General features: G+C 40.6%; 2 protein-coding genes across 6 annotated transcripts in view; one reads left to right on the top strand and one right to left on the bottom strand.

Annotated features, from left to right (window-relative positions):
- Positions 1–2,815: 2,815 nt before the first annotated feature.
- iqcd (IQ motif containing D) lies at positions 2,816–9,521 on the bottom strand. Of its 2 annotated transcripts, XM_042227687.1 has the most exons (5): positions 9,321–9,521; positions 8,047–8,694; positions 7,715–7,951; positions 7,548–7,619; positions 2,816–6,590 (listed from the first exon to the last, which is right to left on the bottom strand). In XM_042227687.1, the coding sequence occupies exons 2-5, from the start codon at positions 8,671–8,673 to the stop codon at positions 6,297–6,299; spliced, it is 1,230 nt and encodes a 409-aa protein (XP_042083621.1). In that variant the 5' UTR covers positions 8,674–8,694; positions 9,321–9,521; the 3' UTR covers positions 2,816–6,296. The 2 variants fall into 2 exon arrangements, with proteins under 2 accessions (XP_042083621.1, XP_042083620.1); XM_042227686.1 differs by having other exon boundaries at positions 8,047–9,521.
- Positions 9,522–10,116: 595 nt separating this feature from the next.
- The window catches only part of tpcn1 (two pore segment channel 1), a 14,490-nt gene continuing 6,863 nt past the window's right edge, over positions 10,117–17,743 (top strand). Inside the window, exons 1-4 of one of the 4 annotated variants that reach the window (XM_014339353.2) lie at positions 10,117–10,250; positions 13,536–13,669; positions 16,411–16,587; positions 17,303–17,416. In XM_014339353.2, coding sequence (XP_014194839.1) covers positions 10,160–10,250; positions 13,536–13,669; positions 16,411–16,587; positions 17,303–17,416 — 516 coding nt within the window. In that variant the 5' untranslated portion in view covers positions 10,117–10,159. The other 3 variants (XM_014339355.2, XM_042227685.1, XM_005940147.3) reach the window with 3 other exon arrangements.

Consider the following 17,743-nt stretch of genomic DNA (forward strand, 5'->3'; position numbering starts at 1 on the left):
AACATAAAATCAGTCATACAGAAGAGTCATATACTACAGTTAGACAATTACATGTTCTCCCCCACAGGTTCAGTGCAAGAGCCAAATGGGACAGGCAAGAAAAAAGGAAAAAAAAAAGAATGATTTTGTTTTGAGTCATTGAAACAGTTGGAACAGTTTCCAAAAAACTTGCCAGTCTCCAATGAATCCTTGCACTAATTAGACTCATTAGGCTCAATCCAGCGTAGGCCAGACAGTTTCATAAACCTGATCTTGTTTTTGACAGGCTGCAGCAAAGTGTCATCGTGTGTGCCTGTGTCAGCCAGTCGAGTGTATGGTAAGAAGCATAGTGTGTTACCACGTGCTTGCGTGCACTGCTCAGTGCTGTCAGAGAGTCCACAGTGAAAGGTGTGATCTTAAGTGTGATTTTTGTGCTCAGAGTGAAATAATCACACTTTTCCCAGTGGTCACACTTGTCAATCAGATGTCTTAAACTTACATTTTAGGGGTCACTTCACTGATGTCAATGCTATAAATACATTTTTAGATGTTTTTAATCATATAGATGGACAAATTATAAGGCAAAAGGTGCATAAAAAAGGAAGTCAGAGGCCCCCTGTGGACAGAGCCAGGCTTCTCTTAGTACTTTTAAAAGCTTGTACGGTATCCATGGTGTAAAAGTGCAACTTCAATGTTTGGTTCAAATCGTAAAATAAGAGGGTTTCTGACTTTGTCAATAACCACACATGGTCTACACTAATACACATTCAAAACTGGCACCACAGAGAACCTGAGTGTGTGGCTCACAGCACATTGGCGGATGGAAGCTGCCCAGCGTGCAATAATGGTGCACCCAGTGGTACCTTAGGAATCCCCCAGCATGTCAAGCAGTACCCAGCTCAGCCACACAGCAGTCTGTTTTACCTGATGCCCTGTAGTAGGAGATATGGGACTGAGGAACTTTTTTTCCCCTATAAGACAGAAAACTGTTTAGTAAATAACACACACACACACACACACACACACACACACACACAAACGCACAAATCAATACATGTTAAATTTAAGTGTAATCCCAGTGTAGTGGATTTTGTATGTATTCCACTGTTTTCTGTTCCCTTGTAATACGTTTTATTATTTCTTAATTTATTTACTTAATGTGCATATGTATTGTTTTTTTTTTAATGCATTTCAATGGATCCTTCCGCCTTAAGTTTTTTACAGGATTGTACTTGTATAACACTATACAACAAAATATTCTAGTTTTCTTGTTTGTGGGCAGTATTTTACAGTAACCAGAGTATTTATTTTTCTAGTTGTCGATCAGTCTTCTCTAAACCTACTAGCTGACTCATCCCCTGAGCTGCTGTAACACTGGTCTTACAGATTAAGTGTTTTGAAAGTTGTTAGTGGGTTTCTAAGTGGAAAAGCTGGGATGCGCCTTCAAAATTCCTGTTATGTGTTGACATTTAACGAGTGGGCACAGACTTGTGCATGCTATTAGGCAGTCTAATAACTAAGTGTACGATGGGATGAACATGTGCTGTTAACTCCAAATGTTCAAAGACAACACAGTCGTGAGCAGTCCTGCCCATTTGAGCGTGTGAAGCTTAGCCAGAATCACTCTGAGCAATCAATGCTAATAACTTACTAGTATGCCTGCGTGCAAACAGATTGTTAACTAGTGAGATGAGAGTGGAGATGGCAGGAGACATGATGGGATCTGCGCCCTCATTACTAACAGAAGCTTATTAAATTTAGGCCTCATCAGTTATGTTTTGTTCCTAGCTCGAAGGAGAAAGTACAACCACAGGTTCTGCATCTGAGCCTACCTTTCTGTGTGGAATTTGTAAGTTTCCTTGTGTTTATGTGGATTCCCTGGCTACTTCAGCTTCCTTCCTCAGTTCAAAAACATGCATGTTAGGATTCTGCATTTATTTTTAAAGTGTGTGCCTGTACATCTTTCTGTTGATTTACTCGAGGTATACCTCACCTCACGCCCTGTGATAGGTAGCTCTTAAAAATGTCAAACATCCAATGAGCGGCAATTCTTCACATGGATAAGTGATGTTGATGAGAGGTTAGAGGAGAATGTGTGCACATGCTCTGAAAAACTGAACTGCTAAAGAGTGGAAAAAGCTTGGATTAAAAAATCTGTCTTTGGCCTGAGGCGTGCAGATGGTGAGCTCAGAGAAGAACATCATGGACCCAACCTGCCATGAGTCAACAGTCCAGGCAGCTGCTGCTGGTGTAATGATATGAGGAGTGTTTTCATGGTAGTTAGTGTTTGAAAGTTAGCGTAGGTGCTTTTATTGCCACAGTTTACCATCTTGTAATAGTCCATTAAAAAAAAGCCATCTCCAACTGGTTTCATGAACATGACAGAGAGGCCATTTGGCTTAATTTGCCTTTTCAGTAGACTGTAGTCAAGACCGCCTAGACCAAGACAGACCGAGTCAAGACCAAGACAAAGTCGAGACGAGACCGAGACAAAAAAGTCTTTAAACTGCAGCCAGATGCTGCTTCGTTTATGGGTTTCAGGCATATTTATGTTTTTGCAATGCACTCGCACAGCCCTCCTCACCGCTGTCTACTGTCTCCCTCACTTACTAAGTAGACAGACACACGCTCCACTTGACTGTCGCGTCTCTCACCCTCTGTTTTTCACATAATGATATTATCCTATATCCTCGCATGTGATTGGCCACAATATGGAGGGATTGGAGCATAGCTGAGCCACTGTGTGAGAGCTGAGCAGCAAAAGGAAATTAAGTGAGGAGCTCTCGCTCAATGGGAGTCGACTCTTCTGATTCACTACAAAGCGCTCTCTAAGCACGGCTCTTAGAGCTGGTGCTTTTGCGCATGACACATTATCGAACGTTACGTTGTGTGTCGATCCAAGACAGCAAGACTGAGACAACGAGACCAAAACAAGACCGAGGAATCCGAGACCAAGACAAGACCAAGACCAAAGTCCGTTGAGACCAAGACAAGACCAAGACCACGTAAAAATGGTCTCGAGACCACATCCAACTCTTTTCAGTCATTTGATCTGAATCCATAAGACACTTTTTGAGTGTGGTAGAACTGCATATTACTGGTACGAGAGTGCAGATGATGAATGAACAGAAATGATGGGATGTAATATGACAACAGGAAACAGAAACTCATGAATCCATGCCTATGAGAACTGAGGCTGTTTAAGAGTACAACAAGTAACAGCATACTGTGCCTAATAAACTTTATATGATCCTAAATTACACTCCTTAGTTATGCAAGCACCAATTGGTTAATGTTCACTCACAGCCACTTCATTAGGCACATTACATAATTAGGTGCAATCACATGAGAGCAATTCACTACTCATAGGCATGTAGACATTTTCAAGATGATCTGTTGAAGTTCAAGCATCAGAATTGAGAAGAAATGTGACTTAAGTGACTTTGAATGCAGTATAGTTGTTGTTTCCAAACAGAAAATATGCAGTGAGCAGCAGGTCTCTCAGAAAAATAAATCCTCTTTTATGCCAGAGCTCAGATGAGATCTAGACTGCTTTGAGCTGACAGGAAGGAAACAGTACTAACTCCTATAAGTACTGGTAACAACCAAGGCATGCAGAAAATCATCTTAGCACAGTGAATGGAACAGGCTTGAGAGACTTGAGATAAGACTACACTGGGTGCCACTCTAGTCAGTAAGAACTGGAAACAGGGGCTATAACGCACACAGTCTCACAAAAATCGGACAATACATAGAAGACTGGAAAAACACAGACTTGTCTGGCGAGACTCATCAGAATTTGGCATAAACATGAAAAGAAAAGAGGAATCCATTTTCCTTATGTCAACAGATCAGGGTGTGTAGGTTGTGTAATGGTTTGGGGGAAAACTTTGTTCCCATTAGTAGCAGCTGAGCATCTTTTTAAATCTTTATAAGTTTAAAAAGAATCTTAAATTGGTTTCTTGGACATGAAAATGAATTTACTGTATGCAAATAGCCTCCGCAGTCATCAGATCTCAATCCAATAGAGCACCTTTGGGATGGGATACAACAGGACTACAACAGGACATAGGCCTCATGTAATAACAAGAAGAAGAAGAAGAAGAAGAAGACATGGGATATTTTTGCAAGACACTTGGATAATTATTATTAGCTTAAATCATTCATTTGTTTTGACTAAGTAACTCAACTTGGTGCATAATTTAACACAAAGGTTTCTGTAAGTACCTTATATGTTCTGAATGTAACAAACTACATGTTACTATGCAACTCAATTCTAGATCTTTCACATGCTGTGACTGTGTGGAAGTCAAAGATGTTTTCTAACAACCAAACAAAGTGTCTGTCATAAAAATATTTTTCTAATTACTAATCTGTTGTTTTCAAAACATGCCATTTCCAAAGCTCCCAAACGTTTACACTTTTAAAAAGGCTCCAAAACTCCCGAACATTGTTTGGTTGTTATGGCTGGCTGCTCTAAATCTTGACTCATCTCTCAAAGATGGCCTAAACAGTAGAAACACTACTTTAATATATATACTGTTGTCTAAAATAGGTTATCTTACTGCTTCTTCCTATTTTCTTTTTAATCAAAAAAAAGTTACAATAATCATACTAACAGGGATGGCTTTTGTTTCAGATGAGTTGCCTCTGACAAAAGCAAAAAAAACGTTTAATGTGATTTGAGCAGATGGCGACATTTGTTTTGGGGGATACACACTAATGTGTGTTACAGTATGAAGACATGCAGATGCTCTATCAGAGAAACAACGCACAAGATGTTCAGAGTAAACCAAAGCTGAGTCTGGAGGACTCTAAGAACAATCAGCTGTCCTGGTTTCACAGCTGGAGAAAACTTACTCTGAACTAACCAGGTATAATCCTGGATCAAACTTTAATCAGTGACCATTAGGTACACCACATGTCTAGTCTGCTTCTTGAATCAGATCACCTGTATAATGAACAAGAAAAAGTAGAACTACGTTCAACATACAGCAGAGAAAATACTTGGATTGAGACAGATCAGGATGGTGACCTTAAACTTCTTTGGAATGAGGTGTAAGATGTGAAGATACTGTGAAATGAGAGGGAGGTGTAGCTATGAATGACAGAGAAACAGGAAACTATCTTGAAAAGGATACAGACAAAAAACATGTCACACTTGATATAAAAAGAAGAAATCCTGGACACAGCTGAATGTAAAACAAACAAACAAACAAACAAACAAACAAACAAACAAAACCCCTTTAAGTAAATTTCCGTTCTTTACCTATAAATCCACATAATTATCATTGAATAGTTCATTTAAAGTTAGTCCTGAGTTCACTGAACTTTAGAGTTAAAGGCAGTGAACTTGTAGATTCTTGTGACTTATCTTACACTGTGAAACCTAAATATTGGCGAGTACTCTAATAACCTCACAGTGTACCTTAATACACTTACTGACTTCAGTGAGTAACCAATAGAACCTTGTTCTAATGACCGGAGCTTGACTAATAATTCTGATGTGAATCTAGTGGGAAGTGTAACAGCTTTTTAGATTTTAAGCACTGTTACCTCACAGTGAGTGAAGCTGGGGCATTTATGTGTGGAGTTTGCATGTTCTCCCCATGTTTGCTTGGGTTCTCTCATAGGTGTGAATGTGAGTGTGAATGAATGCCTATCTCTCTGTGTTAGCCCTGTGTCAGATTGGCAACCCGTCCAGAATAAGGATAATTAGGAAGAGAAAGGCTAGATTGATGGGTTAAACAATAAATATGCAATGCCAGGGGTTCACTCCCTGCTTTCTGTTTATGACTACCAAATAACAACAATGTAATGTACATCATTCAGCACACAGGGGTCTGCACTGCCCCCCTATGGCCTTTAGATTCAACAGCAGCTCTTATACTGAGTAGATGGGTCCCCCTTTGAACTGATTTGGTTGATTTCACGTGTTTCCAGTGAAAAGTGGAGTTTACATGTGGTGGACATTTGCTGCAAAAGAACTACAGATGTGTTAACAGAAGTCAATCAAACACACCCATGCAGAGCTGAATTCACATCCAAACTGCCAAACTCTTTTTTGCTGACATTGACAAATAAAAATGCTAATCTATCTGGTGTTTTTTCAGTCTAATGACTCTAATGATGTTGACAACATCAACTCAGAATGTTTTTGTTTTTATAAGTAACACAGAGCCACAGAAACTACTCAACACACAAAACAGGAAATACTTGCTGGAAACATAAATACTTCATTTAAAAAGAAAACAACATTCACACTCTACAAGAGGAGTGTGTCTTGGCAAAGAAACACTGATGCAATAAGGCATGGTTTATTTGGTCTTCTTGCCTTTGCCCTTTCCTTTGTCCCTTTTGGCCTTTTTGCTTTTGGCCTTGTTCTTTAAGGCCTTGCGAACGCTGTAGCCTCTCCACCAGGCCTGGATCAGAATGGCAGCTTTGGTCTTCAACTCCAGCTCTCTGATCTCCTCCTGTCTCTTCTCTTCAGCCAGCCGCCTCCTCTCCTGGATCTGATTGTACTCCATCTCCAGGGTAGCAAAGGGTTTCTCAAACTTCTTCCGCTCATTGTCCTCCATTTCATAAGCATTTTCATTCAACTCCAGTTTGGCCTAAGAAAGGTGATTGTGGCATTGGGGGTGTGTTGCGTCAAAAGTGGAGAAGAGGGAGATGGCAGTGGATATGGTTGTGGAGTGAAGAAAAAACAGAAAAGTGGTGAAAATATAAGAAATGCTTTCACTGACACTGAGCATCCTTAATTTACTAAGGACATAAAAAGGTAACAATGACCTAAAAGAAAACCCAGGACAACACCTATATTTCCAGATGTTATACAAGAGTAAATACAACAGTTCTGGATTTTAAAGCATAGAAACTTGGATGTTATTTTATATGCTGTGATAGAGCAGATCATCTGCTAGTACAAGGTTGGTGCTTCAATCCCTGGCTGTTTCAGCCTGTATGCCACAGTATCCTTGGGCACGATTATGAACCTAAGTTGTTTTGAGTGCTCAAGTAGAAACGTTATATATAAGAACCAGCTGATTTACCAATTACAATGAGCTCATAGAATAAATATAAGTTTTATGTGTAAAATTGAAAATTAAATGTGTAAACACTTTCCCCATTGGATGCTTACTAGGGGTAACCATTGTTTTTCTTTTCTGAACTGAGTGGTTTCAGGCCTGCTTCCTGAACAAACTGACTGGGATTGTTCTTTATACAGGAACCTATTCTAATGGTCATCAAACTACATCTTTATTGATATAACCTTAGGTGTCAAAACTTGTCATTAAGTGTACAGGGCTGTCACGTATTAATATTGAGCTGGTACTGTACTGTAAATACAGTAAATGTCACAACTTTGCATGGCAGGATTAGCCAGGATACTGTGGCATACAGTTTACCCAGTTTATTGTGAGGTGTCACATACTGTGCAACTGTGATAACCTTAACATAATATTTTAGGGACATATTCTGAATATAGTAATGAGTAATAAGTTTGTAGAAAGACCCCATGTTAATATTTTACAGACTATTTCTGGTACTTTGCAGTGGAAAGTTTGTACCTGGATTTCTCCTATTTCATTGTCAAACTTTTGGATTAAGGAGTCAATTTTCCCTTGCATCTTTTCATTTTTCTGCCAAAAAACAAGAACAGTGAACATGAGTTTAATGAAAACCAAATACACTACCACAAGTAAAACATGAAACCTTATTGTTACACTAAACGTACCTCTTGGAGTAATCTCTCAGCCTGTCTGTTCTCAAGCACAACATTTTTGAGCTGAATTTTCAGTTGATCAATTTCCTGCTGTAAACGGTCCTGCTTCAGCTTTGACACCTGAATGTGTGCCTGCACCTGTTTGTCTTCAAAAGGCGACATGTTATCATCTGACACATCACCTTCTTGAGGGCTGCACGCCTGCAGCAAACTTTCCAAGTGTTTGATTGTGTTCTCTTTCTGGGAAATCTGTGATATCAAAAGCAATGGATAGGAGGTGAGAAGATGGAAAAAATGAAGATTCTGCTTCTCTAGCTGCTAATGAAAAAGCCTTGACACCTTACCTCAGCATCTACTTGCTGTATAGCTTTAGCTACTTCTTCTTCCTCCAGTGAAATATTTTTCTCCAGATCTTTTGCAGAGGATGAAAACTCTTTCTGCTTTGTGATGAGCTGTAGCTCCTCGTCTGGGCTGATCAGAAACTTTTCTACCATGTGGCTATGAAGCACCTTTAATCCTTTAATTAATTTGTACTCCTTTTCCTCTATTTTTATATCTAGTTCCGCCCTCAAGCCAATAATGCCATCTGAATGGGCTCGGCAATAACGGAGAATATCCCTGACAGAGTTCTTGAGATCATTCCCAAGCTGAGCTCTCTCCTTCTCTCCTCCGATCCTGGCATCTCTTATTTGTTCTTCAACGGACTCCTGTTTGAGACTTTTTAGTTTCTCCAGTCTTTCCACTAAAATCCGATGTTTTTCAAGTGCCTTGCTCAGGTCCTTGTCAACAATCTCAGACTTACTGTTAAGGTGGAGGAGAGCGGGCAGAGCTGCTGCGGTCTCAATTTTACTGATGCAGTTTTCAAGTGTACTTAAAATAATATGAGCCTCACTAGCGAGGTGCTTGCTCTGTACCAAGCAACCATCTTCTGACTGGCTGTTTGGCAGCAATGCAAACCAATCTTCAGACATGTCAACACTCAGTGGCTTCGACTGGGAAAAAAAAAAAGTCTGGTTTTGTCTACAGTGTCTTAGCTTTTGATAAAGGCAGTGTGTTCTATGAATGAATTTAGCACGAGTTCATATATTTCACTTTACTCTATATGTCACACTTACTTGTGTTAAATCAGAAAACTAATTTTAATATTAGACAAAGACAACCAGACTAAATAAAAAAATGCAATTGTTAAATGATGACTTAATTTATTAAGGGACAAAAAAGTATGTAATCATGTGATTAAAACATTTTTGGAAAGCTCAGTTTACTTTCACTAACTAGTCGGATTACTGTCAGACCTGCTGAATCAAGAAATCGCTTAAACAAAACTTGTCTGACAATGTATTTTACACATAAGAGAAGTTACTTTTCTATCTCAGTTTTAGTCTAAAGTCACGGGCTCTTTGTGAAGTACTGTATCGGTTTTATTTTATACCTGGTAAATTAATTTTCTTATTAGCGAGCCAGTTAAGTATCTATAGTACTGTGAGTAGTAAACGTTCTAAACTACACATCGTAAATTTAAAAAATGAAAAGGTTGTTCTCGGTTTTTGTTTGCTTGTGGCACATAAGCAGCTTTTACTTTAGTTGTGTAATATACAAAGTTAGCTAAGCTACATACCTGTAGACGTCTCTCAGTAAGTGTATGGGTTTTATTTGTTTTTTCTGTTGCTAGGATACCAAATAGCCATTTACCGCTTCAGCATTGGATCATATTACAGATTGCTTATGTTGACAAAATATACACACACATATATATGAATACTTTACCACATTTCAAACAAATTCATACAGGTATTAGCTTTAAATTAATATACTATGATGTGTTAAAATTGCCGACTTTTACTTTGGAAATATGCATGGTCACTTACTTAGCCTGCCGTTAACTGCTGCTAGTGTCGTAAAAGTTTGTTTATCCAGTTCTGCCCATAAGTTGTAGGTATCTCTAGAGTTTTTGCGGCGTCGTTCTTGTACATAATGTTGCTCTCAAAAAGATAAAGCTAGACGTCAATTAGCTGTGAGTGGTTATCCGTTCTATGTGTAATCAAATTAGTTGTGTAGCTGTGCGGAAATGGTGCTGCCGCGATGGACCCAGACGGACAGCTTGTTAGCCTGCGTGACAGCGAGCCAGTTAAATCGGAGATAGATATTTGTGACAAGGAAGACACCAAATCTGTAAGCTCCCCAACCCCATGTCTGTTTAGCATACTGTAAAAGGCGCTAGAGCCTGTTTTTGACTATTCTACTATCGATATTTGAACTTGCATATAACACAGGATAGAAACTGTTCGGTTTGTCTGCTAATATCTAACCCTGCCGTCCGTCCTCAACAAGATGTGCAGTTCTACTGCTGCTTGCGGAGAAAACCTTACACTTATTTAGCTGTTAGGTAGCTTTTATTAAGTCTGACAAAAAGGTGGAATTCCAAGCAGGTTGCAGTCTGTTTATCTGCTAGCTAGCATGGAGACTGACGACGATGTGCCTCTCATCTTAACCTGGGACGAAGCAAATAGTGGTCTGCTCAGCGAGGAGCCTGAAAGAGGAGACGAAAGTAAGTCTATACAGTGATATCATCACATAACTCTGTAGTCAAGCAATGCAAACAATGTACATGTACACCAAGGAAAGGAACATGATCGGGGGAAGTGGTTTGGTGTCTCTACTGTAATGCTGTCGCAGTAGACATACAAGTAATACACAGATCCCATTGAGAAAGCACACCCGGCCAAAACTAATGCACTCCTGTGTAACACCTGTGTAATAATCCCCACCTTTAAGAAGGCTGTGGTGTTGGGGGTTCGTTCACCCCCAACATTTTAAATACACTATTAGGGTCAAAATTACAACACACCCAAGTTTCTAAGATTCAATAAGTTAAATCACTACTTCTGTACAGGTTCAGTCTGCTTCTTCTTCTTTTGGCTGCTCACTTCATAGGTCACCACAGCAGATTATCTCCCTCTATCTCACCCTATTCCTACATCCTCCTTTGTCCCGGCAACCCTCTCTTTTTGTCTACACCCTTGAATCTTCTCTGTGCTCTTCCTCCTTTTCACCTGCCTGGCAGCTCCATGTTCAGGATCCTTTGTTAAATACATCCACTATCTCTCCACTGTACCTTGCCCCTTGAAGTTTGTCTCCTAAGCCCACCGCCTGATCTGTCCCTCTGATATACTCATCTCTAATCCTGTCCATTCTGGTGACTCCTAATCAAAACTCTGCCACCTCCAGCTCTGGCTTCTGTTTTTTTGTCACAGCCACTATTTCCAAACTGTACATTGCAGCAGGTCTCACTATCATTTTGTAAACTGTTACGGATTCAAATATTGGGGACGGAGAATGAGGAAAAACCAAAATAACAACACTGGTCCTGCCACGTTTAGTCAAACAATGATTTTAATGATCACATGCGTGGGAGATGGACACCGTACGCAGACAGCATCAGATCTCAAAATGGTTGAGCATTGATCAAACTCTTATAGCCTCTAGTGGCCCCCACCTAATCATAAAAGCCTGAACATTCACATGCTTTCTCTCACTCAGCGCCTAAGCTACGACCTTGGCTCCCTGTTTATCTGCTCCTGCCGAGATGGGGCAGAAAACTCCAGTATGTTCTGTTCTCTTCTAATCAGACAAATAAGGCGATGACTTTCTGCGAACAGTATTTCTTATAACTCAGCAGTATGTCCTTCTGTCACAAACCACCCCTGGCACTTGTCTCCAACCACTCCACCTTGCCTGCACTCTCTTCTTCATCTCTCTTGTGCCGCTGTTTATCGCTTTGGATGGTTGACACCAGGTATTTAAACAAATACAGTTCAATCAATACTTTTCTAAAGGTAGTCCAGATAAAATGTCAGCTGAGTATTGAACTCTGATGGTTGTTTTTACTGCACACTACAGTATTCAGAGAGGAGCATTTGCATAAACTGTTTATTTTATTATAGCTGTATATAGATGGAGTTAATGTTGTTTTTTTTAACTTACCATAATGCACTGGTGCAGTCAGAAGCGCTGTAATGTTGACAGTCAGCTGCATATATGTTGCACATCCAGGCTCTGCTGTTTGAATGGAGAAAACAGATTGTCCACCAGGCTCTGGGATCACGTGTGGGTGGAGCATGTATGAGTATCTGTGCATCTGCTTGACATAGTAATCCTGCTGCCTTTGTTTTCCTCACATATAAGCTACAAAATGACCCATCTGAAAAACTGCTGGCTCAGCTTAGAACTGTGTGCCCCTCAGCCCCTCCCCGGTGCATATGGGTAGCGTGTGTTTGTGTGTGTGTGTGTGCGTGTGTGTGAGTGAGTATCATTTTCTCTAGCTCTGGCATGAACAGGAAGAGGAGAGGAGTGTTTTTTCTGTCATATATGGGAGTGGTGTACAAGTGGGACAAGTCCTGCTGTTCTTGCCTGCTTGCTGCCAAAGCCTTCTGGAAATAGAGGGAGTATGAACCTGGACTCTATGAAATAAAGCTGCCTCTTATCACTTGAGTGACAAATCACATGCTTGGATAGAAGTGAGGAATTTAGTTTTTATTGCCCATGTTCCGGACCCTTTATTTTTCTGGGACAAGTAGACATGACTGCTGGATCTGTTTATGTGAGCCTGACGTCACTGTGTTATTGACTGGGAGCTTCAAACGTATTATTGTTCTCAAACAAATGAGTGGTCGGAGTGGCACACAGCAGACGATGGGTGTACTTCTGTCAGAGTAACGGGTAGGCTGCCACTGGATTGGAACTTAAGCTTCTCGTTTCAGCTCAGTCTGCTGCTGTCGTGGTGGATAGAAAACATCTGTGACCTGCAGCACGTTGGATTCTAAGGAGTCGTGCCCGAAGAGAAAATATGTGATGTACAGTGTGTGGGAAGAGTACCCCAACAGACTTGCGCCAGAGTAAAGTATGCAGCTGCAGAAAGCCGCATGGAGGGACAGCTTTGTTTGAGGAAGAACCTGGGACCAGGCTTGAGTTTGAATACTGACTTTGTCTGGATTTTATCTTGGTCACTTGACTTAATTTATACGATATTATGTTTATGTGTTTTAAGCCCTAACATAGGAGTTTCGTGTCTTCCAAAGTTAATCACTCGCTGTCGTCTGGTATTGCAAAATCAGTTCCTTTTGTGGTTTTTCTGTCTCGTGCCTGCATCCTGTTTGTGGTATGACAGAGGCTTAATAGCAAATGTGATGTGATTGAAAGCACACTTTATTACTGACTGGCAGCACTGGGATCAAGGTTCACGTTGTGCCACAGAGTCAGGAGGAGGTAATTTTTCAGTCTGGCAAAAAATGTAATATCACTCTTCTGTGTGACTTTTGTTCCAAAACAAGCAACTGATTCTCAAAGAACTACAAGTGCAGAACCTCAAGAGCATCTGTGATCATTTTAAAAGGGGTCTGCTCTCCAGAGTCCTTTTGATCTCCGGGATATTTCCGGATCTGTAAGGATTTCATCCGGATCCACTTGTGACTTGGTTTCTGTTGTTTGCATCAGGTCTGTGTGGAATGTCTGGCCATCTGTATCTCCAGATGTGTATTGATGCTGGAACGAGACCAGCATACTGTGACTGGGACACACATGTACACTTGGTCCTTGGAAGTAAGGGATGTTAATACCGTCACACAGCTGATGAATCCAGACTGACAAATGGAGAGTTCGCACACACAGGCAGCTGGTTTCCGTGCAGATCAGTCGCATATCGAGAGCCCTGTAGTGACTTCATCCTTTGCCTTACAGCTAGAACTAGAATGCATTGGTAGGCGGATACCCCTTTGTGTGACTCACATAAATAAGGGGTGTATGAGAACACTCACAATTAAGTCTTGTCTTCCAGATGGAGGAGGCAGTTATGACGTAGTTAACAACGCTGTGATCTCAACGCCTGGCCCACAAAACTACAGATCCCAAAATGTGTCCTTGCGACAAAGCTGGGAGATGAACTACCAAGAGGCAGCCATCTACCTGCAGGTATTTACAACCAGAGCATTGCTGCATTTATTAGTGTATGCACTCATTCACATGATCACATTATAGTTTTATTATACCTTCTACACTGTATTACTTGTAGATGGTTAAACCTTGTCCTCTCCCTGTGAGCTATATTTACATCCTGAAAAGCTGCAGGATGTTATAAATCTATAAACATGCAAAACTGTGCAAAATAAAATACAAAGGCAGTGTTGATGTACATGAAAGGAACTTTTTGCCAAAAATGGGATTTTTGTCTTGTTGCTGATACAAAAACATAACCTCATAAGGTTTTGTAACTGTATTTTAAAAAGCCACAATTGGTGTAAAAATTATACCCGACTGATTTTATTGGTTGATTATTGGCAGATTTGTTGATTTATACACAGCGTTTATGCAAAAATCTGACTTTTATAATGGTATCGACACATTCAACAGAATGTAGATTATTGATTTGTAAAACCTTTGAACTGATACAATGGAGATGCCAAGTTGGCCAGTACTGGTCGGTTTGCTTTTAATTTTCTTTTTAGGGAAAGAAGCAATCTTTATTACAAATAAATTCCTGTTTTAAAGTCTCTCTCTTTCTCACTACATGTTTGAATATCCAACCAGTGCAAAATTAATGTCAAAGAACAAACTCATAAACACTGATAAATCAGACAAGAAAGCTGCTGTCAATCAATATTTATCTGTGTGTCTCTTATCAATGTCTGAATGTTTTACTTTCTAAAATTGGCAGTGGCTCCTAGATTTGGTTGGCCTGTTTTAAATCATTTGAAGAGCTGCAAAGTACAAATAACAGTAAGCACACTTGTGCGTTTGTATGCCTTTGAGAAGTTCTTTTTACATCGTTGATCTGAATGTTGAGTTCTGCTCAGTTTAAATTAAGTGCAGAAAAACATTTTCTGTTATGTCTCCCGTGGAAGAAAAAAATTGAAAAACCAATTTAAAAAAAAAAAAACACTCGGGGAATTAAAGCTGTTTAAAAAATTAGAACGAATTAATAAATAACATCCAGTCAACGAATCACTCACTCACTTGGACACAATAGAAAGGGGGAATTAGGTAATTAAAGGATGCTCTTTCATTAGACTACACTCTGGCGATTATAAACAACCAATAATTCCCCTCCACAACTCACCGACCAAGCACGTGGATCATGACTGAGTGACTGCCATGTCTCATTATCTATGTGAAAGAAACAAAATGGAAAACGGGAAAAAAAAACGTAAGTGAAATAAAGTCTAAACAAAAAAAAAAAAAATAAACTCACCACCAAGCTGGAGCATCTGGGACTCAGCTCATCTATGTGTCAGTGGATCTCCAACTTCCTAACTGGCAGACCACAGGCAGTAAGGATGGGCGGACATGTCTCAGCCTCCACCACTCTCAGCACTGGAGCCCCCCAGGGGTGTGTTCTGAGCCCCCTGCTGTACTCTTTGTACACATATGACTGTGTGGCCACTACCAGCTCCACCACCATCATCAAGTTTGCTGACGACACCGTCGTGGTGGGCCTGATCTCTGATAACAACGAGACGGCCTACCTGAAGGAGATTAGGAATCTGGAGAACTGGTGCCAGAGGAACAACCTCCTTCTAAACGTCAGTAAGACAAAGGAGCTGATAGTGGACTTCAGCACTAAGCAGGAGAGGAACTACCAGACCCCCGTCATCAACGAGTGCCCAGTGGAGAGAGTGGACAGCTTCAAATACCTCGGAGTTCACATCACGCAGGACCTGTCATGGTCCTGTCACATCAACACCGTGGTGAAAAAGGCCCGCAGCGTCTCTACCACCTCAGACGCTTGAGAGACTTCCAACTGCCCTCCAAGGTGCTCAGGAACTTTTACTCGTGCACCATAGAGAGCATCCTGGCGGGAAACATCTTAACCTGGTTCGGGAACAGCACCATGCAGGACAGACGAGCTCTACAGAGGGTTGTGCGGTCAGCTGAGCGCACCATCCGCTCCGAGCTCCCTGACCTGCACTCAATCTACAGCAGGCGGTGCTGGACCAAGGCCAGGAAGATCGTGAAGGACCTCAGCCATCCCAACAACAGACTGTTCTCTCTGTTGAGGTCAGGAAAGCGATTCCGCTCCCTGAAGACCAACACAGAGAGACTGAGGAGGAGCTTCTTCCCGCAGGCGATACGGTCTCTCAATCACACCACCACACAGTACTGACCCACACATATGGTTCTTACACACACACTGGACTTTCTGGACTTTGTTTTTGCACAACACTGGTCACTATATTCTTCATTTCCGGTTAATACTTGTACAGCTGCTGTTATTGTGTATATATTTATTTATATTTAGATTTCTTCATACATTCTTATATAGTTCTATATTGTGTATTTGATTGTGCACAGTTATTTTATTTTCAACTTTAATTTATATATTTTATCTTATTCTCCCAGTTAAATTTACCCTTCATTCTAATTTGTGTTGTACAGTTATTTCATTTTTAACCTTAATTTATATTTTATTCCTTCCTAGTTAAATTTACCCTTTTTAATTTTTCATATTTATTTCCTATCTTATTCATAGCCTTTTCCTTTTTTGTTTTCTTTAGGTCACGAGCAGTTGTCCAAGCATTTCACTGCATATCGTACTGTGTATGACTGTGTACGTGACAAATAAAATTTGAATTTGAATAAATTTGAATTTGAATTTCCATCCATCACTTTTGCCAACTTGTATGCACAAATGTGTAACGTTTACATTTTCTGTGTAGGAAGGAGAGAACAATGATAAGTTCTTCACTCACCCTCGAAACCCAAAGGCACTTGCGGCGTACCTGTTTGCGCACAACCACCTGTTCTACATGATGGAGCTGCTGACAGGCCTGCTGCTGCTGATGCTCTCACTGTGCGAGGCTCCTGCTGTACCCTCACTGCGCCTGGATGTCTATGTGAGTGAATCTCTACTCGCTAACATACTAATATGAACTAAAAACACAACTTTACCTTACAGTCGCAGGCCACTTTCTAATTTACATCTTGGTAACACTGGGTTGGACCCTTTTCCTCTTCAGAACTGTACTAATTCTGCAGATTCATCAAGGTGCAGGAAACATTGCTCATAGACATGATAGAATCACACGGTTGCTGCAGATTTGTTGGCTGCACATCCGTGATGAGAATCTCCAGTTCATCCCAAAGGGGCTCTGATTGAAATCTGGTGACTGTGGAGGCCATTTGAGGACAGTGAATTCTCTGTCTCAGTTTGAGATTAGTTTTGTGACATGGTGTGTTGTCCTGCTAGAAGCAGCCATCAGAAGATGGGCACAATGTGGTCATAAAGCCATCCAAATGATTAGCAACAATTTGGTTTGTTTAAAGGATGCTCCGTTGGTACTAAGGGGCCCAAAGTGTGCCTAGAAAATATCTCTCATTACACCACTAGCATCATGAATCATAACCCCAAAACAGGAGGGATCCATGCTTTCATGTTGTGTACACCAGTTCTACCAGCAGGTTCCCTTGACATGCCTAAACACCATGTGATATGTCATGTGATTGGCTCATTAAAGACTTGTGTTGATGTGCAGTTAAATAGGTGTACCTAACAAAATGACTAATGAGTGGCTAGTTTCCTTTATAACTTGTGTATTTGATGTCATTCAGGTCCACGCCACGCTGGAGCTGCTGGCTTTGGTTATGGTGGCATTTGAGCTATGCATGAAACTCCGCTGGTTAGGCTTCCACACCTTCATACGGCACAAGAGGACAATGGTTAAGGTAACTGTTACATGTTAATAATTTCATAATTATTGTGCGTGTGTGTGTGTGTGGCAGTCGGGTTGCTGTTACATTGTGTGGATCTCAGTTAAGGTCAGAGGTCATGTTTTCTAAAAAACCTCGTGAATATGATAACTCAAAAAGAAAGTCAACTGCGTTTTTCAAATTCGTACCATAGTTGTATCTACTAATAATCTCAGATGACTTTAAATGAGGGAATGTACAAAAAAAACGGGAAAACAGAGGGACAGATATGTTTGCTTCTGGGGAAAAGACACACACACACACACACACACACACACACACACACACACACACACACACACA

This window comes from Haplochromis burtoni, unplaced genomic scaffold (genome assembly GCF_018398535.1).
Source record: "Haplochromis burtoni strain Fernald_Lab_line unplaced genomic scaffold, NCSU_Asbu1 Contig_276, whole genome shotgun sequence".
Classification (NCBI taxonomy): Eukaryota; Metazoa; Chordata; class Actinopteri; order Cichliformes; family Cichlidae; genus Haplochromis; species Haplochromis burtoni.